We start from the raw sequence: 18,140 nt of genomic DNA, 5'->3' as shown, positions 1-18,140 counted from the left end.
TTTCCTCCTGGTGACTATCGTTTGTGTTGTGATCGAAACGTCGTAGTTTTTGGTTTATTTTACTTTTATTCATTTGAACCTATTCACGTGACTTTGCCGACAGACCCAAAGAAAACAAACAATAATATTATTACATATAAAAAATAGAACGACAATTAAAACACGTTTAAAAAAAAAGAGGAATATCTCGCCACGGTTACGGTAATAAACCAGCAACAATGTGATTAACTTTTTTTGTATATATAAATATATATTATGGTCCTATCTGACGTTCAGTTGCATTCCGATTTGTGGCGAAATTTCCCACCTCCCCCACACCCCACTTGACCCCCCCTTGACCCCCACCCCTGCCCCCCCCCCCGAGCCCCGCCCCCAGGAATGCGGTGCGCTTTGTCCCCTCCCCCTGCGCGCTATGATTGCGCAATAGCCGTAATATTTCGCCAAAATCAGAAAGGAATCCTCGTTCAGTAAACTTTATGTGTTTCTAAAGAGAGAGAGAGAGAGAGCACAGTTTGACGTGAAAGCCACGATAAATATATAGTTAACACAAAATAAAAAATAAATTTGGACCAAGATAAATTAACGGGGATTGAGAGGCGCTGGTGGTCAGACTGTTTTGATGACATGCGTCACGGGCTACTGCTGCTGCTGATTAGAAAAAAGTGTTCTTTAAATTATTAATCGACGCCGAACACGTACAACAAATTCAATAACTTAAAGTCATTTATACAGCGCTTAATTAATCGACGATCCGTCTCACTTCAATTTAATTGAACTAAGAAAGACAACAATGAGAAGCGTAGTGACATTAATTGTAGTCATAGTAATAGTACAGATAAAAGTGCGTCGAGGCTTGGGTAAAGTCTGAACTGCTTCTCGCGCGTCACGCTCACACGTCACCCGCCCCTCCACCTCCCTCCCCTCCACCTCCCTCCCCTCCCCCTCCCTCCCCTCCCCATGCAGTCACTCTTGGGCAAGAAAGATCGAGATCACCATCATCATCATGTGGATCAGAGTCGGGCTCAAAGGGGAAACGCGATAACGCTCTTGGGTCGAACTACACGCGGCACGTGTTCCACACGACTTGTTTGCGTGCAATGTATCGTAGGGATATCGCTAAGAATATCGTAAATGGAGTCCAACGTTTGTCCTTCAACTTGTGCCGTTCGTTACGTGTTCAACTTTGTGCTCAGTCAACAGGGAGGTGGGGGTGGGGGGGCAGGGGAGACGTGGGGGGTCAGCGACAAAATCACATTTGTGCCGAGTTCAGCCGGAGCAGAAACGTTCCTGACCAACTCATTCTACCTCCTCCATCATCACCACCACCACCATCACCACCACCATCGCTACAAACGGACTCCAGCACGACTACTCCTGGCGTTCGGTGGCAGAACTCGGTGGGCGATTGATTATTGGTGGCTGTTGATGTGGTGGCTGTTGATTGACGGCTGCTGAGTGACGGCCGTAAGAGTGGCGGCTGTTGATTGGCGGCCGTTGATTGGCGGCCGTTGATCGATTTGGTGACGGCCGATTGGTGGCGGCCGCTGATCGGCGGTGGCCGAGGTCTGTCGTGCCGGGCCGCAGGGCCTCGCCGGCGGCCTCTTAGAGACCCAGGGCGGCCGCGTGCTTGCGAGCTTTGAGTCGCAGGTCGGCGATGCTCGAGTTCTTGGTACTCGTTTTAGCGGCCGCGGCGGCGGCGGCCACCGCCGAGGCGGAGTCGGCGATGCTGGCGAGCGAGGGCAGCCCGAAGGGCGGCGGCGGGAACATCATGTAGGGAGCGTGTGCGGCGAGGTGCGAGTGGAGGTGGTGGTGTGCATGGGCAGCAACTCCCTCCAATTGCAATTGCGCCTGTACCTTCATCAGGGGGGGGGGGGGGGGGAGGGGCGATGGAGTCGAGGGTGGGGAGGGGGGGAGAGAGAAGCGGTGGCAACGTTGTTGTTGTTGTTGTTGGCAGGCTGTAACTTTCGCACTGCTGTTCATAGAAGTAAATGAACCGAACTCTTTCCCCTCCGCCACACCCGAGGGGCCCAGTTGCACGCGACTGGATCGCTCGCACGCGGTCGCCTCCGCAACCCGTTGCGGAGTAATTGCGCTGTGCAGCGTGGAACGACTTTTTTAATTTCAACGTAGAATGAGGGACGATGCCTTCCGCCAGCAGTGGCGTGGGCGAGCATTTGCAGGGCTGTGCACTCACCCTGATACTTGTCGATGTGTGTTCGTGTGGGGAGCGGTGGGTGTAGTGGTTAGCGCTACGCTGCGCTACGAACCCGGCGTCCCGAGTTTGATTCCCGCTCACGGCCAACACCGGTGACGATTATTTGAACAGGTCCTGGGCTTCCCCCAAGGTCGACTCAGCCTCAAATGAGTACCTGGTGCGGTTGTGTTAATATCGCCGATAGGGAGACAAAGGCGGTCGGGCGTGGTGCTGGCCACCCACCCCCTCGTGTACCGTGCCGGCATTCATAGGTGCTCGCTAACAGCACTTGCCCCTACAGTCTGTTAAGGATACACGAGGGATCTTTGTCTTTGTGTGTCCCTGTGTGTGTGTACAGGTGTTCCGTGTGTGTGTGTGTACACGTGTTCCGTGTGTGTAGGGTTACCTGTTGGAAGGGCATTCTCAGAGCGCCCATGTTGACGTAGGGGGCCACGCGGCACGCCTCCAGGTGACTCGTGGTGCCGATCAGAACTCCTGGGCGACAGGCGGTAAACACTAATAATAATAAACAAATATATCACACACACTCCCGTTTGTTTATGCAGGAGAACGTGGGTTCGATCCCGATCCTGACGCCTGCTATATATTGGGAGTTTGCGTGTCTCTCTCTCTCTCTCATCATCATCATCACAGTGGCTAGGAGATGTTAACTCCTCCTATACAGGAGGTCGTGGGTTCGAACCCGGCCCTGACGCCTTCTATATATTGGGAGTTTGCGTCTCTCTCTCTCTCATCATCATCACGGTAGGTAGATGTTAATTCCCTCTCCTGGTATACAGGAGGTCGTGGGTTTTCCGATTTTTTTCCTCCACGATTAGAGTAATTGGCTGCTATGAATTTCCATACGATGACAAGCCACTAAGTTAGGTTATCATTTGTGGCAAGGTCGCTTCTGAAAAAGAGCGATATTGCTCGGTGGGCCTTACCTGGTCAAATAAAAAGAATATAAATAGTTGAAAAGTTTAGTTTTTAACAAATAGACATCTTCCAATGCTTAGATTCACATGTCTCTGTGAGCCACCAACCCTTGCTTCTAATAATTACATCGATTTTAAAACATGTCCTGGTGCTGCGTTGGCAGTGGGGCACAAGCATAATCAACAACAGAAACTCAACAATTTCGTCAATAACAACAACAATACTGTGGCCTTGAAATGAAAAACATATATAACAGGCGACGTTTCGGGCAATGGTCCTTCATGGCACATACAAAGGCCAGAGAGACGAAGTGGATGAGTGTTAGAGACTGCCCTCTACACCGTAGAAAGACCTGATAAGAATAACATAATGTTGTTTTTTATCTCCCAATTTTTAAATTGGCATATTAATAGCTACCTATTGGTAGCAGTTATTACGTGGTAGATTTTTGCGTGGCGGTGATACTGACGATCCTCTTTAGGCACCCAGGAAAGCCTCGCTGAGTCCGAGGACTCGTTTTTAGGAAGGAGGAGGGGGAGGGGGGTGTTGGTCCTTGCTACATTGCGATGTTATACAACAGACCCCATTCATTCCATCGCCAATTAGAGTTTGGTGGCGTCTGCTTGGGAAAAGAAGGGAGAAGCTCAGACACAACCCAGCACCTCGCTGCGGCATATGGGAGGGTGATGGGGTGGGGTGGGATAGACGCTAATCAGCGCTGTCACCTCCTGGCCACACCTCACAGCCACGAGCCTACAACACCTGGGAAGCACCGGCACGGATCGTGTCCGAGCAAAAGCGATATCGTGGCAGCCGTGAAAAACTTGACATGCGACCCGCGCGCCAAATGAATTATCAGCGATCACAATTCAAAACGAAAATTAAAAAAATATATATATTACCAGGTAAAGCCCGCCGACCTATCCAGCTCTTTTTTCAGAAGCGACCTGGCCACAAATGATAGCTCAACGAAGTGGCTTATCATCATCACGTGTAAATGTATAGCAGCCAAATACTCTAAGCGCGTGTTTAAAGACGTGGAGGGGGAAACCGGAGGACCCGGAGAAAAATCCGTGGGGAGAGCATGCAAACTCCAAATATACAGCAGCAGGCGTCAGGGTTAGACTCGAACCCACGACCTCTTGCATACCAGGCGAGGGAGTTAGCATCTAGAATATTTAGAGAATTTTGCTGATATAAATTTCCATGTGACAAGCCACTTTGTTGAGCTATCATTTGTGGGTAGGTCTCTTCTGAAGAAGCGAATAGTTCAGTGGGCTTTTACCCGGTTAGATAAAAACAGTTTAGTTGTATCTGTATATTTAAGTAATTTGTATACATTTCCTATACTTTGCACTCCTGTCGTGCCTTTATTGTAACGTTCTGATCCGCCGCTACTGGACAGCTGTAAGAAAAGAGCTTTATAGCTCATCGGATTCCTCCAGTTGCAATAACTATTCTGAATACTGATCTCGCCACCGAGGCGTCCATTGGGAAATTCAGCGGGGGCGGGGCTCGAGGGGGCGGGGCTCGAGGGGGAGGGGCTCGAGAGGGAGGGGCTCTGGAGGGGGCCCTCCAGAGCCCAGAGAGTGGTGATGGAACGCATCCGGTTGACGTAGTCGCAATAGATTGGTGACGCAATTATTTATTTATTAATCAATCACCGTTTGGTGGCGAAAGGCATGGAGGGCGTAAGACGACTTCCGTGTTGGTGAAGATGCCTCGCACCGAGTCGGAGGCTTTCGCGACCAATATCCAGAACAAACGATGACTAAAGTTTGTGCACGTAAACAAATTTTGACAATTAGTTATAAGTGCTTCAACACACCCGTGCTGGTAGGGTTTAATGACGCATTTATATATTTGCGCGATCTTTGCTCTGGGTAAAGATGTCTGTTTTCTCCCTCCCTCTCTTAGCCGTGAGTTCGATGCGGTAGTTAAACCACATGGTGTAAAAGTGCTGAGTCGACCTAGAGGAGGCCCGAGACCGGTTCAGATAATCGTCACTGGTGTTGGCCGTGAGCGGGAATCGAACTCGGGTCGCCGGGTTCATAGCGCAGCGCACTAACCGCTACACTACCTCTCCCCACCCCACACACACACACAAGCTAACACACACCCACTGACACAAGCTGACAAAGATCCCCCGTATAGCCTGAGCAGACTTTGGGGCAAGTGCTGTTGGCGAGCACCTATGACGGTCAGCACGGTACGCGAAAGGGTGGGTGGCCAGCACCGCCTTTGTCTCCCCGATTGCGATGTTTATACATTGCACAAGGTACTCAGTTTTGGATAAGTCAACATCGTGTAGGACACACACACAAACTGCACAAACAGACAGACACACAGACAGACACAGCACGAATACACAAACAGACAGACACACACAAACTGCACCACCGTTCTCAGTACAGACGTGCCCGCAGGCACGAACAAACAGACACACAGGCAGACACACAGACAGACACAGCACGAATACACAAACAGACAGGCACACAGACAAACAGATACATAAAAGTAAAACTGGCTGCCATGCAAATACCCGACACTACGTACGTACAAAGATCCCCCGTATAGCCTTAACAGACTGTTGGGGGCAAGTGCTGCTAGCGGGCATCTATGAAGGCCGGCACGTCACACACACCGCACCAGGTACTAATTTGAGTCTGAGTCGACCTAGGGGAGGCCCAGGACCGGTTACACAGACACACACACGCGCAGAGACACACAGATAAAGACAAAGATCCCCCGCATAGCCTTAACATACTGTAAGGGCAAGTGCTGTTAGCGAGCACCTATATTCAGACACACGCACACACACATATATAGACACACGCGCAGACACACACAGATAAAGATAAAGACAAATATCCCCCGTATAGCCTGAACATAATGTAGGGGCAAGTGCTGTTAGCGAGCACCTATATATCAACACATACATATAGACACACGCACACACACACACAGAAAATTACCTTTATGCATCTGGTTCTCCTGCTTCCTGCACTTGGCGCGCCTGTTCTGGAACCAGACCTGGGACACGCGCAACAAGAGGAGACGATGAACCCGCCTCGAGCACCCTCCCCCACCCCCCCCTCCACTCCTCGCCTGTCTTAAATCAGATCGAATCAAACGCGCGCCCCTAAGTATCCGCGAATAAATAAATCAGACATTATCATGCGCGCTCGGGTTGGGCATATATCAATGCTGGCGCGGCATGCGGGCTTGTGTTAATCACACGAGAGACTTTAATCAATAATGCATGCCGCTGCTGGCTTTATTGATGCCGACCGACCGCCTCATCCCGCGTACATTGAGCGATGCAATTTGAAAGCGCCTGACATTTACCCAGAGAGCGGCCGTGGTGTTCCCATTGTTGAGGCGTTCCGGGACCGAAACGAGCGGGCAATGATTCCGATTGAAGGGGGGTTATACGGGCCGGTGATGACTTTAAACATTTTTGTTGGTATTTTTTTTTCTCGAGCAATTTTTCGTTTTGTATTTTTTTGGGCTTGTTTGCCAGGTGTAAGGCCCGCTCTGAGCTACGCGTTGCTCTCTTTTTTTTTCATAAGCGAACTGGTTGATCACAAATGGTGGTTCAACGAAGTGGCTTATCATTTATGGGGGGAAGATTTATAGCAACGCGTGGTGTTCATTCTAAATGTGGAGTGGGGGGGGGGGGGGGGGGGGGGCGGACCCCAGGAGGATCCGGAGAAAAATCCACGCCACCACGGGGAGAGCGAAATATCCAGACTCCAAATATACAGCAGCAGGTGTCAGGGTCGGGATCGAACCCATGACCTCCTGCATACCGGGCGAGGTAGTTAACATCTCGCCACCATGGCGAAGGGCGTGATGGTGAGAGGCGGTGTTGTGAGTGGTGGTGGTGGTGTTATTGGTGGTAGGTCGGGCCGGTAGTAGTCGTGGTGGTGCTAGCGACGGCGTTATAATGCAAGGTTGGTGGTGCAAGCGGGCCTTCGCCAGTGACTGTCATGGGCCCTGCTGTAGGAAATTAAACGTGGCCCGTCTACAATTCCTCATCGCCCTCTGCACACCCCCCACCCCCTCCCCCAACACTCTGGGCCCCGACGCAGTTGCACAGCCTGCACACTCGACAGCTCCTCCACGGCACGGAGCATGACCTTCGTGAAACGTGATCACTCAACTCGCTCCCCTCCTCCACCCCCACCCGCTAAAAGTTGATTAAAAATTTAAGAGTCGACAGTTGCTGCTGCTGCTACTGCTGCTGATTGTCGCGGCGGCACTACAGATATCCGCAGCGGATAATTGTTGTTCTGTTGTTGTTGTTGAACAGCGGCTCGCTCCGATGGGAATTCTTCTTTCACGATGTATGATTGGAAAAAAAACTCGCCATGATCGTGGTGATGATGAAGATGATGATCATGATTTAGGCGAAGGTGCCGATGATGTTGCGTGATCGTGAACACGCGCCACGTGTAACATTGCACGCAGCGTCGACGATTGTGATGACGATGATGGTGTTGGCGATGGTTTGATGCTTTTGCTACTGATGATGACTTTGAAGCTGCTGATGACACTGCTGTGGCTGCTAATGACCTTACACTACCAATGATGATACCGCTAATGATAACTGATGATGTTGCTGATGATGTTGCTGATGATGTTGATGATGATGCTGATGATGATGCTGGCTGTACCTGCACTCGAGCCTCGGACAGTCCGAGCCTCTGGCTCAGCTCCTCTCGCATGAACGCGTCGGGGTAGTGCGTCTCGTCGAATAGACGTTCCAGCTCATTGAGCTGCTCCAGGGTGAAGTTGGTGCGACTGCGGCGCTGCTTGAGCTTCGCTTGGCCCTCCTCCTCCTCGGCCCTCGACTCCTCCCGCCGCTCCTTCGAGTCTGAGAGAGACGGGGGAGTGGGAGAGAAGGGAGAGTGAGAGACGGGAAAGTGGGAGAGTGTGAGACCGGAGAGTGTGAGATACGGGAGAGTGGGAGAGAGGGGAGAGTGGGAGAGACGGGAGTGTGGGAGAGTGACAGACGGAAGAGTGGGAGAGAGACGGGAGAGTGGGAGAGAGACGGGAGAGTGGGAGAGACGGGAGAGTGGGAGAGACGGGAGAGTAGGAGAGTAAGATACGGAAGAGTGGGAGCGTGAGAGACAGGAGAGTGGAAGAGAGACGGGAGAGTGGGAGAGTGAGAGAGGGGAGAGTGGGAGAGACGGGAGTGTGGGAGAGTGACAGACGGAAGAGTGGGAGAGAGACGGGAGAGTGGGAGAGACGGGAGAGTGGGAGAGACGGGAGAGAAGGAGAGTAAGATACGGAAGAGTGGGAGCGTGAGAGACGGGAGAGTGGGAGCGTGATAGACGGGAGAGTGGGAGAGTGAGAGACGGGAGAGTGGGAGCGTGAGAGACGGGAGAGTGGGAGCGTGAGAGACGGGAGAGTGGGAGAGAGACGGGAGAGTGGGAGAGAGACGGGAGAGTGGGAGCGTGATAGACGGGAGAGTGGGAGAGTGAGAGACGGGAGAGTGGGAGCGTGAGAGACGGGAGAGTGGGAGTGTGAGAGACGGGAGAGTGGAAGAGAGACGGGAGAGTAGGAGAGTGAGAGACGGGAGATAGTGGGAGAGACGGGTCTGTGCGTGAAGCGGGGAGAATGTAGGCGTGAGAGATGAATGTAGTGGCACCCCCCCCACTTCCCTGCTTACGAGTGACTACGTCGGCGTGTCTTTCACGTGCAAGTTGTGGCCCCGAAATGTGTTTAGCAATGTCCCGTGGCGGGACTCGAACCACGTTGCCCGTGACCTCGGTGGCGATGGAGTCCGGCGACAACACACCGTCGAAATATGCGGCCAATTCAAGGGAGACTTTGCCTAAACTTCAACATCAACGGAAGCTACGCAGCTCTGAGCCTGCTGGGTAGTTGAACGCCTTACCCAGAATGCCAGGTACTATCGGCTCGGGCTGAGAGGTGGCCAGGGCATGGCAGTACAGCAGCGGATTCGTGAATCTATCTGCGCGGATCTTTAAGTGTGTGTGTCTCTCTCTCCCTCTGGGTTTTGTTCCCGCAATTTCCCTTATCCCTCCCGTAAGAAAGCAAACTCACAATTATTATTTGATGGAATTGGACAAATATCCCCAATGTGGGAGCAGGACCCTCGTAAACATTTGAGACTCATCCAGGGAGGTTTTTTTCTTACCTCTTCTTCTGAATAAATAAGCAAGAGACGACGCTCGCATTATATACCAACGAGCTATTGACCTCGATATTTCAACAAGAGTCACAAATGCACCGTGTGGTGAAAACGAGACACTGTGATCGCTTAATAAATAAGGGGCCGTCCATAAATGACGTCACGCGATTTTGGACGATTTTTGACCCCCCCCCCTCGTCACACGGCGTCACAAAAAGTCAGACCCCCCCCTCAAATATGACGTCACAAAGCTCTGCCCCCCCCCCCCCAAACCATATTTCCATTTTGTAAATAAAACATGCTTCATATCGCTTTAAACTATTGTCATTGTAGTGCGTATTTAATGTAGCGCTGCACTCTGATGTTGTAGGAGAAAACATTTATTAAAAAGTCTATTTAATTAAGTAGAACGTGTTGTCTATATTTATTTAAAGTTGCGCGTTTTGATGTGACGTCATATTTCTCAAACCCCCCTCCCCTTCGTCACACATCGCCACAAATGTCTGCCCCCGCCCTCTCCCAGGTGCGTGACGTCATTTATGGACGGCCCCAAACTAGCATGAAGTGGCACTGAAAGAGACGCACATGTGCCGGACCCCCTGATGTCGATGGACACTACCTACAGCGATTCTACGATACAATCAGCCCGTGCATTCGAACCGTTATGCTACCAGGTGAACGGTAGGGTAGCGGTTAGCGCTACGCTGCGCTACGAACCTGGCCACCCGAGTTCGATTCCCGCTCACGGCCAGACGCCTGTGACGATGATCTGAGCCGGTCCTGGGTCTCCCCTAGGTCGACGCGGCTTCAAATGAGTACCCGGTGCGTTATGGGAACATCGCCACGGGGGGAGACAAAGGCGGTCGGGCGTGGTGCTGACCGCCTACCTCCTCGCCTTCATAGGTGCTCGCTAACAGCACTTGCCCCAACAGTCTGTTACAGGCTACACGGGGGATCTTTGTCTTTGTACAGTCTGTAGGGGCAGTGACGTGGTCTGGTTGTAAGCGCGTGGGCTGTGCGCACGCGCACGCGACACTCACCTTCCGGATTATAAGACGCACCCCCGATTTTTTTAGTTTTTTTAAATCCACGACGGGGAAAATGCGTCTTATGATCAGGTTATATTTTTTTTTGTTCGTTACTTTACTTTGTTCCAATCACAGTGGGCTCTGACGCGTGGCTGTTGAGTAAATTAAGTTCCGTCGATTTCCATCACCGGGACGCGTCTCCTGTGGCACGCGCGACACCGAATTTCTCGCGCTCTCGATGGTCCCCGTATTGTTGAACTTCTTTCGCGCCGTACTAACCAACCGTGCCCAATCGGGACTCGAGTAAGCTCACGGGTCTATTCACGCCGAATCCGTGAGCTTTCCACCATCGGCCATCATCAGCCATGATCATTCCACTGCCGTATTAGACTTTACTCCAGTGTACGAAACAAACACATCGCTCAACACATTCGTAAATAGCGCTGCGGCTTTGAAATGAATCCACAACAATATATATGTGTGCGCGTACAGTATACATCATACTCCTGTGTAGTAGTCTCTTTTTCACGACAATGATTCACTCGGGAAAGTGTGACTCGCCTGTATGATGCAGTCTGTTAGTGTGATGCAGCCTATCTGTGAGTGTGATGCAGCCACGTTGATATTTTGATCCGTAAGTATGATGCAGCATGTTGCTATTGTGCGGACTGTTGGTATGATGCGGTCTATTAAGCATGATGCGGAATGTTGGTAAGATGTGGTCTGTTGGTATGATACGGTCTGTTAGCATGATGCGGCTTATTGGTATGATGCGGTATGTTGGTATGATGCGGTATGTTGGTGTGATGCAGTCTGTTGGTGTGACGCGGTCTGTTGGTGTGACGCGGTCTATTGGTGTGACGGGGTCTGTTGGTATGTCAGCATTGGGGAGACAAAGGCGTCCTCGCGTGGTGGTGCTGTTGGCCCTCGTGTGCCGTTCTCACATTGCTCAATAGATCCACTAACAGCACTTGCCCCAACCGCCTGTTAAGGCTACACGGGGGATCTTTGTCTGTGCGTGTGTGTGTGGTTAGCGCGCTGCGCTACGAACCCGGCGACCCGAGTTCGATTCCCGCTCACGGTTAACACCCAGTGACGATTATTTGAACTGATCCTGGGCCTCCCTTAGGTCGACTCACCCTCAAAACGAGTACCTGGTGCGGTGTGTAAAACCATCGCCACTGAGGAGACAAAGGCGGTCGGGCGTGGTGCTGAGCACCTACCCCCTCGCCTTCATAGGTGCTCGCTAACAGCACTTGCCCCAACAGTATGTTAAGGCTACACGGGGGATCTTTGTCTTTGCCTCTTTTTTTCGTGCAACCGAGCAAATGGCTCAGCGGGTCGAGCAAGCGGCTGGCAATCTGAAGGTTGCGAGTTCGCACCCTCGTTTTGTGCGTTAACTCAGCCCATCATCCTTCCGGGACCGATAAAAAAAATAAATCTACCCCTTTGTAGGGTTTGTCAACAACGCTGCATATCCTGTCGATAGACTCGCTCCTCACCAGAGAAATGTGGAATTTTCACCACTGAGCTCTACAGGGAACGGATGATCATTTGAGCAGGGCATTGCTCCAGCCTCTGCGTGCGTGTACTGCATTGTGTCTGGTGTCAATCTTTAATTGAAATGCAATCGCCTATTGATAATTAATCAGAAACTATTCCCAGCCATGGGGCGTCAATTAACATCAATGAGAGAACCACGTGATATCGCTCCAATGAAGTTATTGAATTAGAGCTAAACGCGTGTAATTTATAGCCCACTAATTAATAGACTGTTATCATTTCTCGATCAATCTTGGCTTAAAGCTTTGGTGACTGCAGGAATTCATATTCTTTGGGTCTTTCGGTAAAGTCACGTAGATAGGTTCAAATTAATAAAAAATAAAATAAGCAAAAAAACTACGACGTTTCGATCGCAACCCATGGTACCTGGGTCTGTCCCTTGACCTCCTGCCAGCGGGATTTCGACACTTCATGTGGCCTTAACGTGCACATAGCCTGGCACAAGTGCCGTGATGACGTCACCTCCACTTAGTGACGAATGGAGGTTGTTGCTGTGTCTGGGGAGCGGTAATGTAGCGGTGAGCGCGTTGCGCTACGAACCCGGCGACCCGAGTTCGATTCCCCCTCACGACCAACATAGGTGACGAATTTCTGAAGCGGTCGCTGGGACTCCGCTAGGTCGACTCAGCCCTAAACGAGCACCGAATGCGCTGCGTAAACATCGCCAGCACTGGGGAGACAAAGGCGGCCGGGCGTGGTGCTGGCCACCTACCCCTTCGTGTGCCGTGCCGGCTTTCATAGGTACTCGCGAACAGCACTTGCCCCAACACTCGGGGAAGGCTACACGGGGGATCTTTGCCTTTCATGCACTGTTATACCCCCGGTTAGCGTGTATGTGTGCGCGTGTCCACACACTTGATACACACACTTGCTGTGCAATGTATAAAATGTGTACGACATCACACTCACTCACTGCAGGTCACAACAACAGACTCACTCGCCCACCTACTCACCCACCCACTCACCCACTCACCTCACTCACAACACCCACTCGCCTCACTCACAACACCCACCCACTCACCCCACTCACCTCACTCACAACACCCACTCACCTCACTCACAACACCCACCCACTCACAACACCCACTCACCTCACTCACAACACCCACTCGCCTCACTCACAACACCCACCCACTCACCCACTCACTCACTCACCCACCCACCTCACTCACAACACCCACCCACCTCACTCACAACACCCACTCGCCTCACTCACAACACCCACCCACTCACCCACTCACCCCACTCACCTCACTCACAACACCCACTCACCTCACTCATAACACCCACCCACTCACAACACCCACTCACCTCACTCACAACACCCACTCACCTCACTCACAACACCCACCCACTCACCCACTCACTCACTCACCCACCCACCTCACTAACAACACCCACCCACCTCACTCACAACACCCACTCGCCTCACTCACAACACCCACCCACTCACCCACTCACCTCACTCACAACACCCACTCACCTCACTCACAACACTCACCCACTCACCTCACTCGCCTCACTCACAACACCCACCCACTCACCCACCCACTCACCCACTCGCCTCACTCACAACACCCACTCGCCTCACTCACAACACCCACCCACTCACTCACTCACCTCACTCACAACACCCACCCACCTCACTCACAACACCCACCCACTCACCCACTCACTCACCTCACTCACAACACCCACCCACCTCACTCACAACACCCACTCACCTCACTCACAACACCCACCCACTCACCCCACTCACCTACTCACCCACCCACTCGCCTCACTCACAACACCCACCCACTCACCCACTCACCTCACTTCTCATCCTGCTCCTTCCCTCGCACTGCTCCACTGTGGGATGCCGTCTATCGTCACCATCATTCTTCTTCTCCCCACCAGCTCTCATCGTAACCTTGCTCAATCCAAGAGTCGCGGTACACTCGTTATCGATTACAACTTTGATAACGGTGCCGTTTGTTGCAGGCCGCTCTGGCGGTTTGGGCCTCGGTCCGTATTTTTTTTTTAACGTGGATTGAAAATTAATTTCTTGAGAACTGCTTTTGCTGTTTTGTTTATTGTCCTTCCCTAACACCTCCCCTTGCCTACGTACTTTGCGAAAGACGTTCAACATACATACGTACATACGTACGTGTGTGTGTACGACACGCAGGAAGTATTCAGATGATGTTTCTCTTCCTTGGGCGGCCACGCGTACATTTGCCACGGAGCTGTACTTGACGTGGTGTGCCGGGTGAAGACATTTTCCGGAGCTCAGCCCTCAAGAGCTCCGACTCAAATAAATCCCTGATATAGAAATGGGGGGAGCGGTAATGATCCTCCCACCCCACCCTTCGGGATTATTCGATACATTGTCACGATTGCGTTTAATTACGTGCCATGAAGGACCATTGCCCGAAACGTCGCCAATATATTCCCCGCCCCCCCACCCTTCGTAAGGCCACGGTTATTGACGGATGTGATGTTTTTTGTTGTTGTTAACAATTATGTTCGAGATCAATTGAATTGTCGATTTGAAACATTCCAATTCATCTCAATTCGCACGCGTGATTCTCCATCGCGAACTTGGTATGCGACAACTTGCAACCTGCAGGCGTTCCATGCTCATCCTCCCAGCGTTGTTGTAAATCGCAAATCCACCGACTCGCTCTATTCGGAGAGACGTCATCCAGCGGTGGAGTGATCATGGTGCATGATGATGATGATGATGTTTGAGATGATGATGACGACAAAGCAATCTCACTTTGACATTGCGAGTGACGTCGCGTGAGACGGTTACGGCTGGAATACGCGTTCATCCAGCGGTGGATTGACCATGACTGATCAAATTAATCTATCACTAACCCTTCGTGGGATTTCCTCCTTCATCTGTCGCCCCCCCCCCCCCCCCCGAATAACGTCGCCTACCGACTTCACGCCGTCACCTACAACACTCGACGCGTTTCGTTTGCAACGTCGACTACGCGACAAAGGCACAGGCGCAGCCCTGCGATCGCCTCGCCCACGCCACTACTGTCGGAAAGGGTCTCCCCCCCCACCACGAGGTAGCTCCCACAGAGCTTCGGCAAGATTGTCTTCTCGGCCCGCTCTTCCGCACCGTCTATAGACGTCTCGGGTAGAAGACGACGGTCATGTTATAATCTTGCCCTTGGCAGCAGCGGTGCTGTTCTGGATCTTGATGCGAATGTCGAGGTCTGCTGCTCATCCACGACGAAAGGGGCGCCAGGAGTTAGGAGCTGCCCTCGTTTGTCGTCTTGGTGCCCCGAGCGTGAAGAAGAAAAATAATAATAATACGGATTGTAATATAACCACACTTTACCCCGCCGCACGTAGCGGCTGCGTGGAAACATGCAGCTGCGGTGGGTGATTTGGAAACTCTGCAACGACCATTTGTTTCAACTGGCGCGCCGAGAGATCGAACCTGACCGGCGGCACTCGGGGCTTGCGAGTCGAGCGTACTGCCCATCGACGTGCGACATGATGTATGAACTTCTTTAGCACCGTACGTAGCACGGTTGGCTTCGTACAGCCGCGAAAGAAGTTCAGTGCAACATACGTGGTGATGATGATGGTGGTGGTGGTGGTATGAACATCTCATCAACACCAAACTGAGGGCATGGGTTTGCCCTGGCGCACGATTCGTAACTCACAATAAGGGGGCGACCAACCCAGAGCGTGGGGTCTCGAGCACAGCTTCGAGAGGAGGGGTGGAAGTCCGTACTGAGTGTCACCTGGGCCATGTGGCGCTGTCCCTTCTCTGCGGTTCGTGACTCGTGATGGTGTGGGGTCCCTGCATTCGTTCCCTTATCTGTGAGTGATTATCTCAAATTATAAACTTTTTATTTTAATTTTAAAGCTATCAACTAGTATTTGGGTCTTTCGGAAAAGTCACGTAGATAGGTTCCAAGAAAATAACAAAACCTAAAAAAAAACATAACAGAATCTATCTACGTGACTTTACCGAAAGACCCAAAGAATATGATTTCCTGCAGTCACGAAAGCTTTAAATTAAGATCTATAAACTTCTATTTTATTTTACCAGGTAAGGCCCTACCGAGCTATGTAGCTCTTTTTTTCAGAAGCCACCTGCCTATCACCCAACGAAGTGACTCATCATCACGTGAAAATGCACAGCAAACAATTACTCGCAACGCATGTTGGTTCTAAATGTGGAGGGAAAAATCGGAGGAACCGGAGTAAAATACACGCGACCACGGGGCGAAAACGCAAACTCTAAATATTACAGCAGGCGTCAGGGTCAGGATCGACCCCACAACCTCCTGTACACCTGGCGATGTAGTTAACATCTCCTAGCCACCGCGGCGCCCTAACCATCTCAAACCGACCCATTTGTTCCTGCACCTCGAGATGTACGCCAGTGATCACGATTATCTGTAAGTCCATGAGTCTCCATATGCAAATCTATCAGTTTATATGTACGCCTATGAGCCTCTCTAAGTCTAATGCGAGTCTATGAGTTTCTACGCAAGTCTATGGGTCTATCGGCAAGTCCATGAGTCTACACGGGTGGGGGGGGACTTTAGTATTGTGTGTAGGCCGTGTAAGGACAAGTGCTGTCATTGTTCTATGTGCGTGTACGATGTGTATACATTACATATATATGCAGTATAGACACATGGAGCGGTGGCGAAGTGGTTCAGCTCGCGGGCTATGAACCTGTTGAGCGGCCTTAACAGCTGCTCACGCACAGCACTTGCCCAGACACAGGCTTCAGAGGTGTGGTGGAAGGGCCCTTTGTTCTACACGCCAAGACAAAGACCCCCGACTAACAGCACACTTGCCCCAGACACTGGCATTGAGGCTTCAGAGGTGTGGTGGAAGGGCCCTTTGTTCTACACGCCAAGACAAAGACCCCCGACTAACAGCACACTTGCCCCTGCGGCCTCTACTATTTGACGATCGTCTGCACGGGGCAAGTGCTCTCTACTAGAGACTGTCGTGATATAGACTGTCACGGGGGTTAGGGGGACTGTCAGTGGTCTTTGCAGAGACTGGAGGGGCAGGGTGAACACACACACGTGTGCTCTCTACTAGAGACACGTGTGTGTGTGTGTATCTACAGACGCGGGGTTATTTTCGACATCAGATCCTTACCCCCCCACCCCGTTTAGTATCCGCGGTGGTGGGGGGGGGGGGTCCCTAGGGGAGTGAGGTATCCCGGTAACAAGGGTGTATAGAAGGATGGACCCCTCTCTCCTCTAACCCACCCCCTACCCCCCCTAATATTCTATCATTGCGGCTCTCCTCGCATTCCTGTGATATTCGTCGCGTTACTGCACTGAACAATGCATTGCCGGGAAGCATTGTTCACAACGCAAAGCCCGACTCTGCTGCTGATGAGACACTGAATGTCGAAGCCTGTTTCAGAGTTGTGTCAAAAAAATAACAATTACTTTTATTGTTATCGTGTGACGACTATCACGCTGCTGTGTGTCCGTGTAGCAGGTATGTGCTGTGTGTGTGTGTCGTTATGTTTGTAATCGTGCGTGTGGGGTGCGGTAGCGTAGCGGTTAGCGCGCTGCGCTACGAACTCGTGTCCCGTGCCGGCCTTCGTAGGTGCTCGCTAACAGCACTTGCCCCAACAGTCTGCTCAGGCTATACGGGGGATCTTTGTCTTTGTAATCGTGTGTGTACTATGCGTGTGTATTATGCGTGTATGCATTGTGAATGTTGTGATTGTAGAGTAAGATTGTGCGATTATTTCCAAGCGCGTGCGCTCTGTGTGCAACTGAGATTGTGTGCGCTTTGTGTGCAACCGAGATTGTGTGCGCTTTGTGTGCAACTGAGATTGTGTGATTTTGTGTGCAATTTAGATTTGTGTGTGCAACTGAGATTGTGTGCGCTTTGTGTCCAAGTGTGATTGTGTGCAACTGAGATTGTGTGCGCTTTGTGTGCAACTGAGATTGTGTGCTTTTTTGTGCAATTTAGATTTGTGTGTGCAACTGAGATTGTGTGCGCTTTGTGTCCAACTGTGATTGTGTGCAACTGAGATTGTGTGCGCTTTGTGTGCAACTGAGATTGTGTGCGCAGCTGTGATTGTGCGCGCTTTGTGTGCAACTGTGATTGTGCTCGCTTTGTGTGCCACTGAGATTGTGCGCGCTTTGTGTGCAACTGTGATTGTGCGCGCTGTGTGTGCAACTGTGATTGTGTGCGCTTTGTGTGCAACCGAGATTGTGTGCGCTTTGTGTGCAACTGAGATTGTGTGCTTTTGTGT

General features: G+C 51.4%; 1 protein-coding gene across 4 annotated transcripts in view; it reads right to left on the bottom strand.

The window, feature by feature from the left end:
• Window positions 1-369: 369 nt before the first annotated feature.
• Window positions 370-18,140, bottom strand: part of SHOX2 (SHOX homeobox 2) — a 42,673-nt gene continuing 24,902 nt past the window's right edge. The window contains exons 2-5 of one of the 4 annotated variants that reach the window (XM_032971923.2): window positions 7,813-8,012; window positions 6,109-6,166; window positions 2,601-2,710; window positions 370-1,848 (exon numbers count right to left, since the gene is read on the bottom strand). In XM_032971923.2, coding sequence (XP_032827814.1) covers window positions 1,603-1,848; window positions 2,601-2,710; window positions 6,109-6,166; window positions 7,813-8,012 — 614 coding nt within the window. In that variant the 3' untranslated portion in view covers window positions 370-1,602. Of the gene's footprint in view, window positions 1,855-2,600; window positions 2,711-6,108; window positions 6,167-7,812; window positions 8,013-18,140 lie in introns of all 4 variants that reach the window. The other 3 variants (XM_032971922.2, XM_032971925.2, XM_032971924.2) reach the window with 3 other exon arrangements.

Source organism: Petromyzon marinus, chromosome 47 (genome assembly GCF_048934315.1).
Source record: "Petromyzon marinus isolate PM22_M1 ecotype Great Lakes invasive population chromosome 47, UKy_Petmar_22M1.pri1.0, whole genome shotgun sequence".
NCBI lineage: Eukaryota > Metazoa > Chordata > Hyperoartia > Petromyzontiformes > Petromyzontidae > Petromyzon > Petromyzon marinus.
Note: the sequence above shows the minus strand (reverse complement) of the source record. Positions and strands in the feature narration are given on the sequence as shown.